The sequence below is a fragment of the Solea senegalensis genome, linkage group LG1 (assembly GCF_019176455.1).
Source record: "Solea senegalensis isolate Sse05_10M linkage group LG1, IFAPA_SoseM_1, whole genome shotgun sequence".
Lineage (NCBI taxonomy): Eukaryota > Metazoa > Chordata > Actinopteri > Pleuronectiformes > Soleidae > Solea > Solea senegalensis.
In genome coordinates this window covers 7,871,733-7,890,746 of record NC_058021.1, presented here as the reverse complement: position 1 = coordinate 7,890,746, position 19,014 = coordinate 7,871,733, and the positions used below count along the sequence as shown (strand labels likewise).

Here is a 19,014-nt window from a genome sequence, read left to right as displayed (position 1 = left end):
CTCTGCAGTTTTTTGAGTTTAAAGCCGTGAACGACGGTGAGTGAGGGGAAAAGTCTCCTCAATGACAGCTGAATGTCACAAATGTTAACTGTATCAAAGAGCCAAAAGAAAGAGAGGATGTGGACTAAAAAGTAGATTATGCATGTTTATATATAAAAGCCCTATATAAACCAATATGCAAAATAATTCAACACAAATGTCCTAAAGGGGGAAAAACAAGTAGTCATAATTTATTTAATGCTAAATAGAATTCAGTTTAAACAAATGTCAGGCCTTTGAAGTGAATTGATTGACACATGCGGCTTACAGTGTGTGTGTGTGTGCGCGTGTGTGTTTTTAAATCACATTACAGAATCAGCTTTTGCCGAAGTATTACATTGACGGCTATGAAAAGAACAACCACTCCATTAGGAGTCCTCATAAGTAATAGATTGGACTGTGGCATGTAATTATGCGGAAGGGCCTTGAAGTGCAGTTTGTCATATATGATATTTATAGGCACCAGTCGTCTGCAAGTGCATTGATTAACATTGTTATTGTGAGTTCATTGGATAAATAGAGGAAAGTGTTTTAACTGGCGCTGCTGTTTGATTACTCTGCACAGATGTTTGTTTCCTGTTGAGTGACAGGCTCTCAGTATTCTAGGTCAGCTCTGTCATGCTCCAGTGCGACTCGAGAATGAAAGGACATGCACAGAGAAGAAGCGAAAATAGCGGATACACCAAAGGAGCCCGAGCATTGACAAAGCATTGGACATGTGTGTTCCCTGACCTGAATAACCAACGACTCCTGGCCAGGTGGAATCTGCACCACTCAGGAAATAGAACTATTTTTCTTTCCACACATCTATCCACACTTTTGTTTACTCCCCCATCTCGCGATAAATGGAACCGCGGACGCTGACAAATTATTTCAGAACAAAACAAAAGGAAAGCTAATCAAACCTAAAGTCATTTCTTTAATAAATCTCTTCACTGAGATGAGGTTTAATGTGCAGAAATTACTGCTAATGTGCTTTAGCCTCTTTCCCCCCCTCATGAAAGCGTGGTTGCTGTTTCGTTTCCAAACATCTTTTCTACAATGCCTGTTCAATTACTCATACCAGCGAGGTTTTAGTCCAAACGCTGTCTACACTCCAGGGTTAAATGTAATTAGCAACGCTGAGACCTCATCATCATCGTCTGTTCTGTTTTGTTTGCACTTTCACATTCACCACCTGCCAACTTGCATCGCCTTTCCATTTTGGAGAGACTTCCAAAGAACAATGGGCACACAGCGGTGCGGCATACATGGCCATGATCTCTTCTACACTCTGCTCATCAACTGCAATTCACCCGTTCATGATAAAAGGTACAGAGGAAGTAATTACCCCGTAAAATACACGTGTCTGCAGCCACTCTGTGTTATCGGCCGAAACACAAAGCGTGCAGAAGTCTGAGCGATGCCAGAGCTTTTGAGCAGAATTTGTCATTTCTTATGTCCTTTCCACAGAGATAATGCCAAGCTCGACGTGTATGTAGTCACAGACGCACAGACGGCCTTATGCCAAAGCCTTCCTGTCAACAACGTGGAGGTGGAACCTTCTTTTTTTTTTCCTTCTAAATGTGGGATGTCATTCTTGACTTGTGATGAGGTATTTGTGTGCACGCCACACTCGTGTGTCGAGCTCTTTCACGGACAATTTAGATTGTTTTCCTTGCCTTCGCTCTCATCTGTTGATTCGGCAGATGGATGTTTGAGGCGTGAATGATCAGAGTCGGCCGCGGTCGTCCTGAGGCTCAGCAGGTAGCCGAGGAGGAACGACGGTGGGGAATAGAACGAGTCAAATAAGAGATGACAGAGAATTTAAATGGAGACAAGAAGCAAAGAGGTGGCTGCTTGTTGGGGTGATGGAGAAGAAGTTACGGGCGTGAGATGAAGCGCGAGTGCAGGGAAACCAAAGGAATGTGGATGGAAGGGAAGAGAAACTTTTCAATTACAGCACACAGACGACAAAGACCCAGATTTCCAGAGACTGTAACAGTCTGCAGCCCCGAGGGAAAAGCTCACTCAGCCTCCTTCATTTCTTCTATTCTATCTCCATGCAAATTACGACATGTAATATTCCAAGCCTTTCCTTTTGTTTCTCAGGCAAACACAGGCTTAATCTTACCCAATCCAACTTTAGTTATAAAACACTTTAAAAACAGCTGAAACAGAGTGCAGCGAGATATCGGAGATAAAATAAAAACAAGTAAAACTAAAGACATTACATCTTAAAACAAACAATAAAACACTGTCAAAAAGTATAAAACACAAATAAACAAGTCATACAATAAAACCGTTAAAAAAAAGATAAAATCTAACGTCTCAAAAGAGTAAAAATTAGTACTAAAAAATGTGTATTTAACAACACGTTTGTGCAAGTGCACTTTGCAATACCGTAATTATGCGACGGTTTGTGCTATCAGAAAAATTCCAACGGTTTTTTGGCCTGTTTTTGGACATTGAGGCAAAAACTCATGTTATTTTGAGTATGTTTTATAATGTTCAAATTTGACACGCGAAATCTAATGTTTGTGGTTTTTTTTGTTTCTCTTTATTTTAAATTGTTTATGCACTATTTTAACATGCAGTAAATTGTAAATAACTGCCAGATATTGAAAGCTATTCTGGAAAATGGGCAAAAAGCACTTACTCACAGGACATTTTCTGGCCCTTTTATGGTTAAAAAAAAAAAGCCCAGACAGACATTTTAAGGCCGAAGTGTTAAAGAGTTAAGATGCATTTTAGGAGTGGACAGTGAAGGGGCGTATCTAATGTGCAGTGGGAGGTGGTTCCACAGAAAGAGCTCTGTCCTCTCTGAGCTTCCATTTAGGTGTTGGCATCTGTCGGAGCAGCTGATCAGCTGACCTCAGAGACCGGGCACATGAAATTCCAAGATCAGACACCCAGGAGAGCCAAATAAATCCTCCTGTTGGAAGAGGACTACAAAAACCTGTTTTCTGCTTTAAATTTCAAAATCTGGGCGTCTGACAGACTTGGCAGCACTGACGGTGACTACAACTATAGTCATGGAATATGTGACCCCCTGTTATTGAATAGACTCTATTAATTTGAGCTTGAAAGAAGTAAAAAAAAAAAGAAGTCCCCTGGCATCCCAATGGGCGCTTGCCAAATATCGTTAAAGCAAAAAGAGAATCAATAGAAGCAGACTATGGATTCAACTCCATCACGGATAACAGACACTCTCCTCACAGCCCATTTAACACCAGGAGGCATTTGTCAGTCTAGATGACAAGCGTGATGACAATTGATACCTTGCAAGAAGAAGACAAAGGACTCTCGCAAATAGAAAGTGTTGCGGCACGAACAGCAGACAACTTTTGATTTAGGAATTATTTTTACTGTGAGAATCACTAAAGAGGTAATGGCATTTTAGAGATGATCTTTGCTCTATACCTCGACCCCAAAATACACAGACTATGACTAGGTTAACATTACCAGGCTGAAATTACATGAAATCTGATTTTTCTTTGTTGATGTGAATCAAATCTGAATACAATCTTCAATTCTAAATTTGAAATCAGACTTGTGTCACTTTAGTTTGTGGTCAGGTTGCCATGAGTCTTATAGGAATCCCATCGGCTTTTTTTATCTCCCTGATCCTTGTCATCACAGACGGTGCAGCAAAGCCAAACAACAATGGAGAAGAGTAATGACAGCAGTCAAGAAGAGATGTCGAAAAAATGTCACAGACATGAAAGTCATCCAAGCCAAACTGGATGGAACTTTGTGATTTCAGTATTCTAGGGGACAGAAATGGACATAGCTTTTTAGTTTGTAAAATCAGCCCTAGGATGGAAGAAGTAGCACTTATCCACCAGGGGGCGACACAAAAATAACTCCTTTTGAATGGAAGTCTATGGGAAAATGAGCCTACTTCTCACTTTTTTATAACGTTGGTAAACATTTTCCTGAGGAGTTAAAGGTAGGGTTGGAGATCCTGGATCCAAGCCTCTTTCTTCAGTCTTCCCTCCAAAGCTACGTCTCCAGAGCACAGGAACGTGCAAAGAACACAGATTCACATCCAGGTGGGAGGAAGGGGCAGATGGCAGTTTGATTGATTCAATTAATTTGTTCAGGCCGTTCAATATGATTGGATGGTGTTTTTACAGGCCTGTCCGTTCCACAGGCGACTGACATTTTTCATTTTTGTGACAATGCATTCATTAATTGGTTACTATCTGGTTGTGAAGAAGATTTTAAGCAACACAGTAAAAAAAATGCTCCAGAAAATGATTTAGCATCCTACCTTTTAATGGTCTCAATCACTAGTTTCAGTCTTCTCCTATAGAACATGATGCCAGTTTTGTAAACAATGTATATGGGTTGTCACCAATGTGACTGACAGCTGATGATGGTTGCAGGTTCAAATACTGTAGTTGGACTCAAACACACAGCCTGGTTTGTTCTTCATTGTGCATTTGAAGGCTCATATATAGCAGCGAACTTTCCTCCGTTGCATCATCATCCAGCTTTTGTCTTAATGTGCCGAGCTGTTGTGATGTTGCTCTGAGTTAGGACGGCGGGGGAGACTCAAATCGACATCTGCTCCCACACCTGTGTCCCCACCCATCACTGAAATGCTGAGTGTTCAAAGTTTACTGGTCAAATATTGCTTTTGCATAATTTAGTATGTTTGCATTTGTGCACAGGAGGAGTTGAATCACATCAATGTATCCAGCAGAGTGGATGCCATAACGGTCATTTAGTCGTGGCGAGCTATTTGCTTTTGAGGCTGTGGCACAGGACAACAAATGGGAAAAGGGGGAAACACTAGGGGATAATTAGCCTTTTATCAAGCTCCTTTTAACACTTTTAACGTGGCACTTTGACAGAGGGAGAGAGAGATACACTGTGATAATGAGGATGAATTATGTAGAAATAATGGTGAATGATCAACATCCTTGATGCACAGCAGAATTCACTGTAGGGTACACATTACCCTCATCCTCATCAGGGTGCACTTGCTCGCCCTCCTGCTTTCTCACTTGGAAATACTGTGATGCAGCACGCGCTCGTTCATTCATCCACCAGCTCACTCAGCAGAGAGAGGGGACACTAACAGCCACCGTTCAACCACATTGATGTCATTTCTTAAACAGCCACTTCAAGGAGCACGCGGTGAGTTGAAAGGAATGTCAAACGGAATGGAGAAATCCACATTTTGCGTTTAACCTCTGGATATAGCTCTGCACGCGCGCGCACGGACACGCGCCCCGGGAAGGACAGACAGGTGGAGAAGAAAATAGCAAAAAGAAGGCAGTGATGCAACATTACGGATGCAAACTGTTGTGAAACACACTAACAAACAACCCCCTCTTTGTATTTGCGCCGAATTCGCTGCTGCAACTTGTCACCGCAGAGCGCACGGATCTGGCGCGGATGCTGCTGGATGATCTTCACCCGAAACAAAGTTGCGGACGGCGGACTTGAAGTTGGAGCAGCGCCTTAAAGAAAGCTCTCGATGATGGATTTAGTCGTATCGCGAAACATGAGATCTTTTTTCAGTGGCAGGTCTCGCAACATCGGAAGAGTTTAGTTGTTCTCGCACCGCTTGGTCCCCATCGCAGAATTGGGTGAGTGCACTTTGGTCTGGACTCTCATTTCATGCAACGAGAATGATTTATTTAAAAATAATAATAATAACAATAATTATAATATAAACTCTGCACTTTTACAGCCTATATATCCGTGCAGCCTTTAACTACTGTGTGTGTCTTCTGTGGCGTGTCATGTCCTCAGTCTGGAGAGGATGAGGAGTCTCTGGGTGCAGCATGAGCTGTCAGAGGATCAGTCATAAGCGGCTGTCTCTGCTATGGGAGGGGGCCGCTCTCTGCCTGTGGCTGTGCTGCTGCTGCTGCTGGATCTCTGGACCCGCAGCCGCAGCCCCGGGCTCCCTGGACTGGCTGCTGTCGGATAAAGGGCCATTCCACCAATCTCAGGAGTTCACGGAGGCTGCGGAGAGATACCAGCATGGATTCAGCACCAGATACAAGATCTACAGGTGAGTCATGTCATAAATGTCATGCGTATATGATTATTATGTTTCTCGTGACTTTCAGGTTTGGGCTGTGGGTGATTTCCAAGACTAAAAAAAAAAAGAATACTAAATATTGAAAATGTTTGCGCATAATATGAGGTCATTAGAGCTCATTTGTGTATTATGTTTCACAGGAGTCTCTGGTACAAGGGCTGGACGATATGGACAAAAGTGTTATCACAGTAACACACATTTTTGAATGAGTCACTATTGATAATTATTGACGTTAGTAATGTTATACAAAAGAGGTAAAACACACACACACACACACACACACACACATACATATATATATATATATATATATATATATATATATATATATATATATATACATATATATACATATGTTAGTGAAACTTAATTGTATTTCTACTGAAGAAAATCCCATCATGATATACAGTACAATATTCTAATGTAATTATTGCCCAGCCCTATCTGTGGGTGTTTGCAGGTTTTCATTTCACACATGCACATGCTTACCTGATCAATTTCACTGATGAGCACTTTGTGAGAGGAACTAATCATGGGAAGCAGATGCTGTAGTGTTTGGAATGAAAACCTCCGCATCGCCCTCTCAGGTAAAACACCAAGCCGATGAGCAAACCAGCAACTTATCTATCACTCTAATATAGGTTTTGCTTTTTCATAATTCTGTTGTTGCTGCTGCATCACATGGCCCCAGCAGCTGGAGTTCACCTGAGGACAGTGTGGACAGTTACATCCTTGCAGTATTGCTCTCCAGTGTTTTTGAGCTGCACTGATCTGTCGAAGCATCTGTCTAAATATCCCTCATAAGGCATTGTGTGTTGTTTTCCCTTCTTTGCTGCAAGTGTGAGGTGAAGGCTGCAGCGTTCTTTTCACTCATGTAAATGAGTGTGAAATAAACTATATGGATGTGCAAGTGTCTGATTATGTCTGGAGATATGATTTGCTGTCCCCGCAGCCTTCTGTGGTTTATCGATGCCTTGGGCTTGTAGGATTATGTTTCTTTCTGTGCTGAACTTTGCCAAGGGTCTAACAAAGTGAAAAAAAATACTTTATGGCTTGCATCTATAAATCAGTTGGTCCATGCAGAAATCCACTAGTGTGTGGTGTTTTTCCCTGAGTGACACCTGCATTGAAAAAAGAAATCACCCGCCACATAAATGTACCTATAGTCCACCTGACCAGCCATTATTTTCCAAAATCTATTCAATTATTGTTAAAATAACACCTGTTCAAACACAGATAACCACTTTAAAGCAGTAGATGCAACCTGTCCTCTACCTGCTCACAATTTTAATTCAAAACAATTATGGATTAAGAATTTAAGATTTTCTTCCCTGCTTCTGTTTTGATCGATAGAGAATAAGATTGAAATAGTCACATGGTTTCCATTTAAATGTATCACACATTTTAAACCCCAGGGCGAAAAAATGTCTCTACTGCTGAGAAGCAAATATTGGGAGTTGTGGATCAGTATTTGCTTCTTGTGATTTCTTCATCAGTTCACTCAAACCTCCTCTTTTACCAGCGCAGTAAAATACAGATGCTGCTGGAGTGATGTTTAAGTCACTTGACGTTCATTTATTCACATTGATCGATTTTTCGAGTTGCTGCCCACCTAATGAAAGCATTTATTATTGTCATGTATGTCTCCACGTGTGCAGATGCCTCATAATTTTCTTTGTGCTCTTAAATAGCCTGGGGACTTAAATAGCTTTTCTGCCCCATTGACCTCCACAGGAGCTATAACTACATCAGTCATGCAGCAGCGTGTGATTCAGACGTCTTATTTGTTCATAATCGCTGCAGCTTTTCGCTTTTCTTTCCTCTCCAGCACTTTATCTGATCAAAGTTGCCGCTCGCACGACATAACAGTAACCCTACATGTTTAGACGAGTACTTTCTCCAAACAGAAAACCCTCTCCCTGTTTGCAATAAGTGCTTTGTGATGGAATAGCCGAAAGCTAAACCCCAGGCTGGATCCACAGCTCCCATCTGTCCACCAGGGACAGACACTGAGGCTGTCCCCTCGTTATGATGATTGGCTGTAATGACACACTCTGCGCTGGTTTGGTTCTCCAATTATTTCTGTGTCGATCGTTGTTCTCGTGGCAGTGATTTGATTGCCTCCCACTAGTTGAGGGAAGTGCACAGAGCAGCACTGTAGAGGAGAGGTGGATATCAGCTGATCTATGGAGGGAGGGAAAAGACACAGAGAGCTTCTGTTGTGGATATCTAGAGGAGTTAAGACTTGTGTCAAAAGTGCACAAGATAACAAACAATTATAAGTGATGATCTGGGGTTTGATTTAGGCTGTGGACCTGTCTGTAGCCGTGGGACTCTCAGTGTTGCATTGCAATAAGTTCTGCTTTTGGGATAGCTATTTAAAGCTGTGACAAGCTCAGTGGGCAAAAATGACGAGTCTCAAATCAGGAGCTTGTGTAACCCAGAGAGGGAGCTTCTGCGATTTCCACGTTACATGGAAAAAGATGCAGAAGAGCTCGTTTGAAAAAGCAGCATATCCACGAGTGAAGGTTTTTGTGCACAGCTGATAAACTGATAGTTGTGTTGTAGACAATAAGACCCAGCCGTTGAAAACAGCAGCATTTTCAAACTTTGAGTAGTGTGGACAACAAGTGTATCCAGAGCAGAAGTCGTGTATTTTTTAAGCAAAAACTTGTCCAACAACAACAACCTGACCCACACTGGTCTCATACTCCCCAGGTAGATAAAATATACGTCATTTATTAACAGTCATTGTTCGTGTGTGTGTGTTGCTAGGGAGTTTGGTCGATGGAAGGTCAACAGCCTGGCAGTGGAGAAGCGGAACAGTTTTGGTGGCAGCAGTGGTTTGGCTCTGCTCCTCGACCCTGACTTCATGCACACCATCCGGCAGCTGGGGCGGCGGCCAACCCTCCAGGCGATTACGGAGAGTCTAATCAAGAAATATGGCACCCACCTCCTCCTTTCTGCCACTCTGGGAGGTACAGAAGATGACGCTGAGCCTCAAAGCAAACCTAATTCAGACAGCTTGTAATCTGATTCTCTTTTTTTTTGCCAGCACATGCTTCACCCAACTGTTATAATATTTCAAAATCAGCATAAAAGAACAGCGAGAAGAAAAATAACTAAGATTTGAAGCCACAGTCAGTGATGGACGGTAACCCTCCTTACATGTTTGGATTATTTGGATGTTTGGGTATCTTTTATTACATTCCCTGGCCAACAGACCAAAAACAAACATGTTAACATGTTGTCTGACTCTCAGCAGCTAAAGAACTAAAGACCATCAGCCCACAGCCAAGCGGACTCAAACCAGCTTGCCGATTTGAGTCCCCGCCGAGATTCTCGTGTCCCCACCAGGTCGTTGCTTATTGTTAATTGGACAAATTGACCCCAGCCACAGGGAAGCCACATCTAGTGAACTCCTTGTGCCAGTCCCAAGCCTGGATAGGAGGATTTGTCAGAAAGGGCACCCAGAGTAAAAATGCAGATAATCCACTGTGGTGACCCCTTGAGAGGGAGCAGCCGAAAGACGAATAAAAGAATAAAAGAATCATTAAACATTTTAAAATTCCATCATAGAAAAGACAGATGGAGTCATTTCCTTTGCTCACTGGGTTCCTCTATTTCCTGGCACGGTGGAAAGGAACTATGGAGCATGTGCAGACTGCTCAGTCCACTTTGGGTTGGACTGAATGTATACAGTCCCCTCCATCATTAATCCACTGCCAATTGCATTATCTGGGTCCAACTTTGAGAAATTAAAACTAGTAAAATTTTACTAGTATTTTTTAAAGTCAATTTTTAGTTGGACTAACACAGTAATTCCATTTTTTACAATGTCATATAAACGTAACGAGTGATGTGTGTTTATTCTCTGTTAATGTTTCCCCAGAGATTTCATCACCTAATCCAAAAAAGAACATTAGTTTTCAAGGTTATGGGCATGTGTGTGTTTTTTTTACACTAAATAATTCAACTGGTTCAATGTGTGAAAAGACTTAATGAATCTTTTTTCCTACATGTTGTACTTGGCTGCTTTTTAGATGTCTAATTGTTAGAACCAAGGGTACAATACATTTGTCTTGCAGTGAAGCTGTGCTGACCCGAAGCTTTTAGTTTTTAGCAAATGCAATTTAGATGATGAAAGTAATTAAGGGAACGCGATCAATGATCCAGAAGTTGTCCCTGGTGAGTTTCAATAGATGCAGAGGTCATGTATGTGCCTTTTCCTCCAATCATCCCAACCATCACTTTCCCCTTTAGCACTTAATCACTGCTGTGCTTGTATATCTGATCAGAGACGATACTAATGAAAGGTGATTATTGCTGCTGTACTTGGGGCTAATAAAGCTGTCATATCCTCTGCACCAGGGGAGGAGTCCTTGACCATATTTGTGGACAAGAAGCAGCTCAGTCAGGAGTCTTTGTCCTCGGGGGCCGAGGGCAACCAGAGCAGCAACAGGAACTCGAACACGACAGGAACAGTGACGCTGGAAGCCCTTCACCAACTGGCTGCTTCCTACTTCACTGACAGAGAGAGCACTCTGCGCAAGCTGCACCACCTACAGATCGCATCCACCGCCGTACGGGTATGTAGACGTCAGTAACTGCAGCAGCAGCAGTCTGGAGATGATCACAGTTTCCTCGCTATCAACTTCAAGCGTTTACACATCGACATGGATGGAGTTAGTTGAGGTTACCGAACATTTGGTCTCAGTCAATAAATACATTCCGTCATATATTTAATTATAAATGTTTTTCTATTTTCTTTTGCCATTAGTGAACAGTGCTGTAGTCACAAAATGTGCATTATAAAAAAAGTCCTTCATTTCGAAGTGTTACATATTTGAGATTAAAATCTCTTTTACAATTGAGACCTAACCAAACAACCACAGTAACAACAAATAAAACAAACAAAGTACGAGACAGCACTCCGTCGTCGTCATTTATCAGTTAATTGAGGCATTTGCAACTCTCTGTATGTACTAATTCAGAGGGATAATAGCCACAAGTTTGAGAAAAGATCATTCCAGTACCAAAGGACATGGAAGAGGCTTAACTTGTCAGAAAAGGCAATAAAATCATTTCTTAAAACGTTAGAAATTAAATTTTTTGCATTAAGCACAATGAGCCTTGTCAGTGTTATTGGCTCTACATCAATAAACTGATTTTTCTACTGCTAAAGAATGCAGCACAATCAGGGTCGTTCTGTCGTAAATAGTAAATAAATGCTTAAAGTTCAAAATGATGTAAATGTTACTTTCCAACGACAGCATTTTTTAAATTCATGAATAAATATACGCCCAAGTTGATAACCTGCACCAACACACACTGTAATACCTGCTTAAGGAATGTATTTCCTGAACTTATTTAATCAGGTTGGATTAAGAAAAAAAAAAGAATGCTCCGAGAAACGGCCGCACTCCAACAAGCTCCCGTGTTACAGCTGCAGTGGCACAACAAGACAAATCTATCTCTCCCGCTCTTCTCTCTCTTTTCCCTCGTTTGGTTTCTATCAGTCTGTGAAATAAATGTTTTTGTAGCTAGATAATCAAACATGTCTTTTTCTAACCACCTCTCGGAGGCAAACTGAGCGCTTTTTTTTTTTGCTGCAACAAAACAACATTACAACATAAAGGGGTTTTAAAAATTTCATGTCCCCACTAACAAGCTTGAAAGAGCAGTGCGGCAGCAGCAGTCGTGTATTCTTTGGTTTAAAACACCAATCATCCGTTTTATCATCTGAAGTGCCTATTAGAGTGTATGCATTAATCAGTGCAAGGGGCAAGTGTACATTCTGAGGTTAGTAGCCACTGATGAAGACAAGTCCCGTCCCCCCAAACCCGCCCCTCTCCACGCCAAACTGAACCATTCGTCTGGTTATCCATCAATTTGATGGATGAAATATATTATTCCATTCATTCTCAACCAGACTGATTTCCATTCATTTGCCACTTAGCATGGTGTGCATGGGGCTCAGGCAGATTGAAGATAAAAGCAAGAGAAAGAGGGTGGTGTGGGGCGGGGGTTACAGTGTTATTTTATGTAGGATGTAAAGCAGCACCTGCGACACACTCATTCATTAAAATCACATATGGTGCCGGCTTTCACTTGGAAAGACGAAGGACTCTGAGCATAAATTTGTGCAAATGCACAGTGGCTTAATATCCCGAGCCTTGACATCAAGATAAATTACTTTCAGAAATCAAATAAGTTGTTTTCGTCTTCCAAATTAGAGCTTATTTTTCAGTCAAAATGAATAAAGCTTTCTAATGGAGTCCGCCTGACATCATGGCATGCAAGGATTATTTGACAAATTAAACCCCCCCCCTCTGTTTTTTATATATAACACAAGTGAATGAGTGCAAACTGTGTTGGCCATAATGGCGCAAATGCTTATGGTCTTCGTTGACTAAAATCATCCTCTGTCTGTTCTCAACGCAAATCATAACCAAGCTGAGTCTCACAAAGACACACACACACACACACAAATGATCGATCACGAGACAAGTTATTAATATTCCGCTGTGTTTCTACTTTATATACTTGCAGGTGACAGAAACCAGAACTGGGCCTCTCGGATGCAGCAACTATGACAATCTGGACACAGTCAGCTCTGTACTGGTTCACAGTCCAGAAAATAAAGTTAATTTACAAGGTAAAATGTTTTTTGGACTCCTATTAATGTGCTGGCTGCTGATGCTGCTACCAAGCACAAGATTTAAAGATCAGTGGATTTCAGGTCAAGATGTATTTTATTTTCTGTCTTTGCTCTCTAAAACAGTACAAGTTGAAATACACTCATTTACTTTCTGGCAAAGTTGAATGACAATTAGACCTCGTACATGTCTGTGTTATAAATATCAAGCTCAGGTGACCAGTCTCTGCTTTTAGACAGTAGTAGCTGCATATAAAGTGTTAAATTGTGACTTTTAATTGTACTAGCGCAGCATAACTTGTACTTCAATTTTTTCTTTCTTGAACAAAAACAATTTGCTTGTCAATTTCTGTGACCAGTTTTGGCATTCAGCCCCTCGCCTCCATTCGTTAGTGCTTTAAAGTGCTTTGAGTGAAGTTTTTCTAGAACATTGGTCACAAATATGTCAATTAAAAAAAAATAAGTGTTCCTGTTTTCCATGCTCCACAGGACTGCAGGTCATCCTACCCAAGTATTTACAAAGCCACTTCATTCAGGCAGCTCTCAGCTACATTGGCTGTAAATCTGAAGGACAATTTGTTTGCCAGAACAGCGACTGCTGGTGTGAGTGCAGCGTGGACTTCCCTCAGTGCAACTGTCCTCACTCTGACCTGGACACGCTGCAGAAAACCCTGCTGCACATCAGAGACTCCTGGATGCTAAGCAACCAGGAGTTTGAGGAATCTGGTGAGTTGAGCGAGTGACCCTCCAAAATGAGACTTTGAAAATGTGTGTTCCAAAACCCAGAGAACATTGGCTTTTGAAATACAGTATCTCTCGTAGTTTTTGTTTCATGCAGGATTTGGGTGATATTTTACTTTAGGAGAGGGAACAATGAAAAACCATGAACTAAAGCAGCATATCTTGTTTATGTTCTAAACTAAATCTCAAATGTCAAACACTGGCAGCTGCTTGACTCGGAACCAAGAGACCTGTCAGTCACTGTGTCACTTGAAGTGAGTTTTCTGATGCTCTCGAGATGCTCAGGGCCACAGTGCATGAGAACACACAGCTCTATTAATAACATCTGCTTTTCTGCTTTCAACAAAAGTGCGGTGAGTAACCAACAAGAAGTGGATTTAATGGCACCGTTCAACAATTTAGAAAAACTAGGCTTCTTTACTAATGGCGCTTTTCCACTACATGGTACCGGCATGGATCAGCACGGTTTGGTTGGTTTTCCATTAATGTAGTAACTCCTCAACGTGGGCGGAGTCGTCACTGCACGGCTGCATGAAACTGCCGTGACTTTGTTTTAAACGCGACACACACAAACGAGTGACTAATGACTTGTAAAGCAGTTGTTGTGACTTGTTAGAATCCGTTCATTAAAAAGATCAGTTCAGTGCTTCCTCCATGATCACCGGCTTTCAGCAGTGCTGTCGCTAATCACACCAGACTCCTCTGTTAAATGACGAGGTTTTTGACATTTCCTTGCTAAATGTTGGAGATTAAAAATATTTCCATTGTTTTAAGTGTGCAAATCAAATAGAAAGTACGTTCATTTTCCCAAAGACTTCAAATGCTAGCTATTCAATTATTTGCTGTTGCTGGCAGGTTGCCTTCAGAGAGGAAACCAGAAGACTGCATTCATTTGTTTTTATGTACGGTTTATGTTTATTGCCTGTGATTTTGAAAGAGAAATGAGAAGACTACAGGGTGTTGGAACATTTACTGTTGTTGCTTGGATAAAATATATGCAGAAAATGTTGATTTTAGTAGTTTTTGTACTAGAAATATGTTATGCCATGAATTAACTGTCTTAACAGGCATGTACACAGCAAATATGTGAGATTATAGCATCTTTCTTTTTGGATGTAGGAAAGAAAATATAAACACAGACGCCCATCTTTGGCACAGGCTGCAGCAGTGTTGATACTTAGTGCTTCAGGTTTGTGTTTATTTTGGGATTTTAATTTTAGTGACAGGAAGTGTACAGCTGTCATGTTTGGACACATGACAGCCATGACAGTGTGGATGACTGGGAGGTGAAACGTGAATGTGTCAAAGTCAAAAAAGTTTTCCCTTGGCATCTTTACACACGTGTTTCTCATGGAAACTGGCTTTACTTTCACATTATTGAAGGCAGAAATGGCATTATTGCTTTGAGTGTTACTCACATAGGACAGAGCGATATGCTAAAAAAAATGCTAACAGCAAAATCTGTTAACAGCTGACTTTGGACCAGACTTACAGTTTGCGTATAAGGAGTCTGGCCAGCATGATTCCACTTTTTCATACTCTTAATGCAACAGTGTCCTCAGCTCCAGTGGATAAAGTTATCACAAGTTATCCACTCAACTTTTATCAGACTCTGACTCTGATATTCATGCCATGTGTTACTGGGTAAATATGTAAGTAGCTTATCATATTTACCAACCGGAGTTTCATCACAATCAAACCACGACTCATTTGTAATTACAGACTAGTAAGTGGTCTGTAAGCAAGTCTTGAAGTCCACTTAAACATGCTGTGCACGTCAGTTTTTCCATTCACACACATTAATGCAGTGCATCTACTTTCTTTTCGATCACACATCCATTCATCGTGCCCATTCACACGCTGCCTGCACATCAGCAAGAGCAACTTGGGGTTTCTAGTCTTGCTCACAGACACATCGGCCTATAGACTAGTGGAACCATTCTGGATGAAGCCATTCTGCCACTAAGCCATGGTCACTTGTCGTTTCTGAAGGTGGTGAATATCGTACTGTACAACATATTCACACTGATGAATATGTTGAGGTCAGCAGTCTTCCCTCGAAAGAAAGTCAAACGTACAAAACGTGTTTTCGTTCCCGTTGCTCTTCTTGTGCCGTTTGCCGAGTCAGTTTTTCTTATTCATGTTCTCATTCCCTACCAGATGAATTCCAACGCTTTGTTGGGAAACTGCCAACCCAGTACGGTCTAAACACATCTGCCGTGGAACACTTGTGGAGGACAGATGCCAGGCTGCTCCAGCGCTACAGGCAGCTGGAGACTCGGAGCAACCAGCTTTTCACCAAAGCTCGCCGCACCAATAACAAGCTCTTCAGCCTCAGCAAGAGGTGCCGGAAACAGCCCAGAATAGTCCTGCAGAGGCCAAGGTAACAACCCAACCAACAACAGGGAGAAACATTTATACTACAGGCTGTTCACCCAAGGTGCTCCCCAAAACTCATAATTATGAGAAGGATTTATGCAGCTGGCACTGGGAGAAGCAGCAGAGTGAGACAATGTTATTAGAAGGCACTTGTGGAAAAAGACATTTGGAGTGAGGTGAAAAGTGCTGACGGGAGCAAACATACGTCTCTGTTCCAGAAACAAACAGGATCACGTTTGGCCAAACTGTCACTTTTAACCATCTGCAGACTTAAAGTGCATCTCCAAAATTCACATGCAGGGATTAAAGCCTCTGTGGACATAACATTAATACTCTTTGCTTCCATCTATTCCAGTATTTATTTGACTGTTACAGCTGCTGTTTCAGCAGCACTCCCACCTGGAAGCTTTATTTCTGCAGCCTATCAGGAGTCTTGTCAATTTCTCTCATGAACACCCCATGTTGATCATTATTTCTGGCAGGGAAATTAACTAAATGACAGATTCCATCAGTGTGCGAGTCAGTCTACAGACACTGCTTTCTCAGTCCGCAGTGCACTTACACTCACACTTACTTCCGAAGCGGTAATGGTACCGCTTCTATGCAAGTATTTCATTTTATTCATTAGCTTTTTTTTTTTTAAATGTATTTTTAATTTTCACATTATTACTATATTTTTGTTACTTGTTTGCAAGAACCAACAATTTCACTCGCACGGCACGAAATGATTTGCTGGTAAACATGTCTGTCTCTGACGGAGCTGTATGCCTGCACACACCCAGCCTGGGCCCACTGCACATGACCACATGAAGTATTCCCAATACACCACTGAAGCACAATAGTTGGAAATTAGTAAGTGATTCATGGGAAAATGGCAGAGAACATGCAGGCAAACGTCACAGTAACTTTGACAAGAGACGGACAGACCGACTCTAGCTGTATGAGTATGTTTCGGTAGGACGTGTCTGACGGAAGTGGAATTATACACACATTGTCTGTTTTCTTTGACGGTACTAGGCCAGAAGAATACAAAGTCCAAAAGGAAGTAGAGCATGTGGCCAGAAAAACATTATTGAGGACTGCATTTCGATCTGGTGTGGGTCTTCTGCAGGTCAGAATGATTGTTCTGATTCTGAAAGCGTGTAGACTTTAGAGTCAATGTGTCTCCCATCTGCATCAGAGATGATTGCAACAGGGTCAGAGTTTAGCTCAAATATTTTAAGTAGGCGGAATTATTATTGCTGAATTACAGAATTACAGAATTCCAAAAGACGACTCCAAAAAAAAGAAATATAAACCGAGGTGTTAAACAAAGCTCTTGTTTCTCCTTCAGATCTCTGCACTTCTGGTTGAACTACGCCCTCTCAATTTTATACTGCAGTGAGAACAACCAGGTTGGCATTTACAGTGACGAAAGCTATAGCTGCTCCTGCCTCTACAACCACCCTCCATGCCAGGGCATCATTCCCTGCTTTGTGGGCGAAGGTGTCCGCTGTGCCTCCTGTTCCACAGAGAACCGGACACGATGCTCCAGCTGTAACCCCGGCTTCACCCTGACCCAGGGAGTCTGCCGGCCCGCAGTGCCCGACCCCACAGACCCTTACCTGGGCTTAGAGAGTGACAGAGATCTGCAGGATCTCGAGCTGCGCTACCTGCTTCAGCAGCAAGACCCACGCCTTTCTTTGCATGCTGTATTTGTGAGCAATGACGTGCGCATCAACACATGGTTTGACCCGTCCTGGAGAAAAAGAATGTTGCTCACCCTCAAGAGCAACCGGGTAAAGTCCAATCGTGTTCATATTCTTCTTGGAATCTCTCTCCAGTTTTGCCTCACTCGGAACAGCACTCTGGAGCCAGCGCTGTCTCTGTTTGTCAACCCCTTCGGGGGGAGCCATTCGGAGAGCTGGACCATGCCTATCGGCCAACACGGATACCCAGACTGGGAGCGGACCAAGCTGGATATCCCTTTGGACTGCTTTAATTGGACGTTAACTCTTGGAAACAGATGGAAGAGCTTTTTTGAGACTGTTCATTTCTACCTGAGGAGTCGTTTGAGAGACTCTGTTGGGGTGACGGGAGGGACCAAAAACACAACGGTGTACTATGAGCCCCTGGAAGAGACGGAGCCATCCAGCAACGTCGGCTACATGAAAATTAACAGCATGCAGCTGTTTGGATACAGTGTGCACTTTGACCCGGAGGCAATCCAGGACCTGATTCTGCAGATCGACTACCCGTACACTCAGGGATCACAGGACTCGGCCCTGCTGCAGCTGGTGGAGCTGCGCCACAGGGTGAACCGCCTCTCGCCTCCGGGGGGTTCACACATGGACCTGTTCGCCTGTCTGCTCCGTCATAGACTCAAACTGTCCACGGCCGATGTGACCAGGATACTCACTGCCCTGCAAGCTTTCAGTGTCAGACAACCAAACTACGTGGAGTACGAGGCAAATAAACTGTGTAGCTAATGGCCACTGTTTGATGTTTTCTACTAATTTCCTTGCCACAGATAAACCTGTATCCTCTGTCAGTGGGATCCATTTGTGTCAAGTGTGTAGAATGATATTGAAAGCTATGCTGTACATACTGTACACTATGTGCAATTAAATTTGATGTTTTCATAACTTTTAGTGTAGTTTTTTTTATTATTATTATTATTTAAATTAAGATTTAACAGCCAACATATTCCTACACAAGCAATAATCAAGTGGCAAAAAAACTGTGCCCATATTTACTACATGATTGATTTAAAACAAGATGGAGCATTACCACATGAAATACCATCAAAATATCACCTTGTACTCTGCATTTGTAATTGGTATACAACAAAGAACAATCAAATAACTGTACTATTCACTTGCAGTCTCTGCAATTTTTTTATTGCATTGTTTCAAATTACAACTTCGATTGGAAAGTGATCAATTGCTCAGCCCTGGTGAACACACAGTCAGAGGAGAATGGCTTTCTCTGTTAGTAAAACTGGACGATTGCCTCCAGCTGGAGACTTTGAACTTCTTTTGGTCCCCTGCCATGCACCTTTATACTCGTTGTGTCTATTGCTGCGTTACAGTGGAACTCTTAATTATGACATGGGAAGTCATGTGAGGACATGCTGACGTCAGAGCTTTCAGAAAGGCTGCAGTTAACTGGTCGTGAA

The 19,014-nt window shown here is 42.1% G+C and overlaps 1 protein-coding gene across 2 annotated transcripts; it reads left to right on the top strand.

The window, feature by feature from the left end:
• Nucleotides 1-4,322: 4,322 nt before the first annotated feature.
• Nucleotides 4,323-18,481, top strand: LOC122770462 (BMP/retinoic acid-inducible neural-specific protein 3-like). Of its 2 annotated transcripts, XM_044027444.1 has the most exons (9): nucleotides 4,323-5,166; nucleotides 5,408-5,621; nucleotides 5,788-6,049; nucleotides 8,855-9,057; nucleotides 10,451-10,668; nucleotides 12,632-12,737; nucleotides 13,227-13,463; nucleotides 15,639-15,861; nucleotides 17,191-18,481. In XM_044027444.1, exons 3-9 carry the CDS (start codon nucleotides 5,820-5,822, stop codon nucleotides 18,323-18,325), a joined length of 2,352 nt encoding a protein of 783 aa, XP_043883379.1. In that variant the 5' UTR covers nucleotides 4,323-5,166; nucleotides 5,408-5,621; nucleotides 5,788-5,819; the 3' UTR covers nucleotides 18,326-18,481. The 2 variants fall into 2 exon arrangements, with proteins under 2 accessions (XP_043883379.1, XP_043883303.1); XM_044027368.1 differs by having other exon boundaries at nucleotides 4,323-5,621.
• Nucleotides 18,482-19,014: the final 533 nt, after the last annotated feature.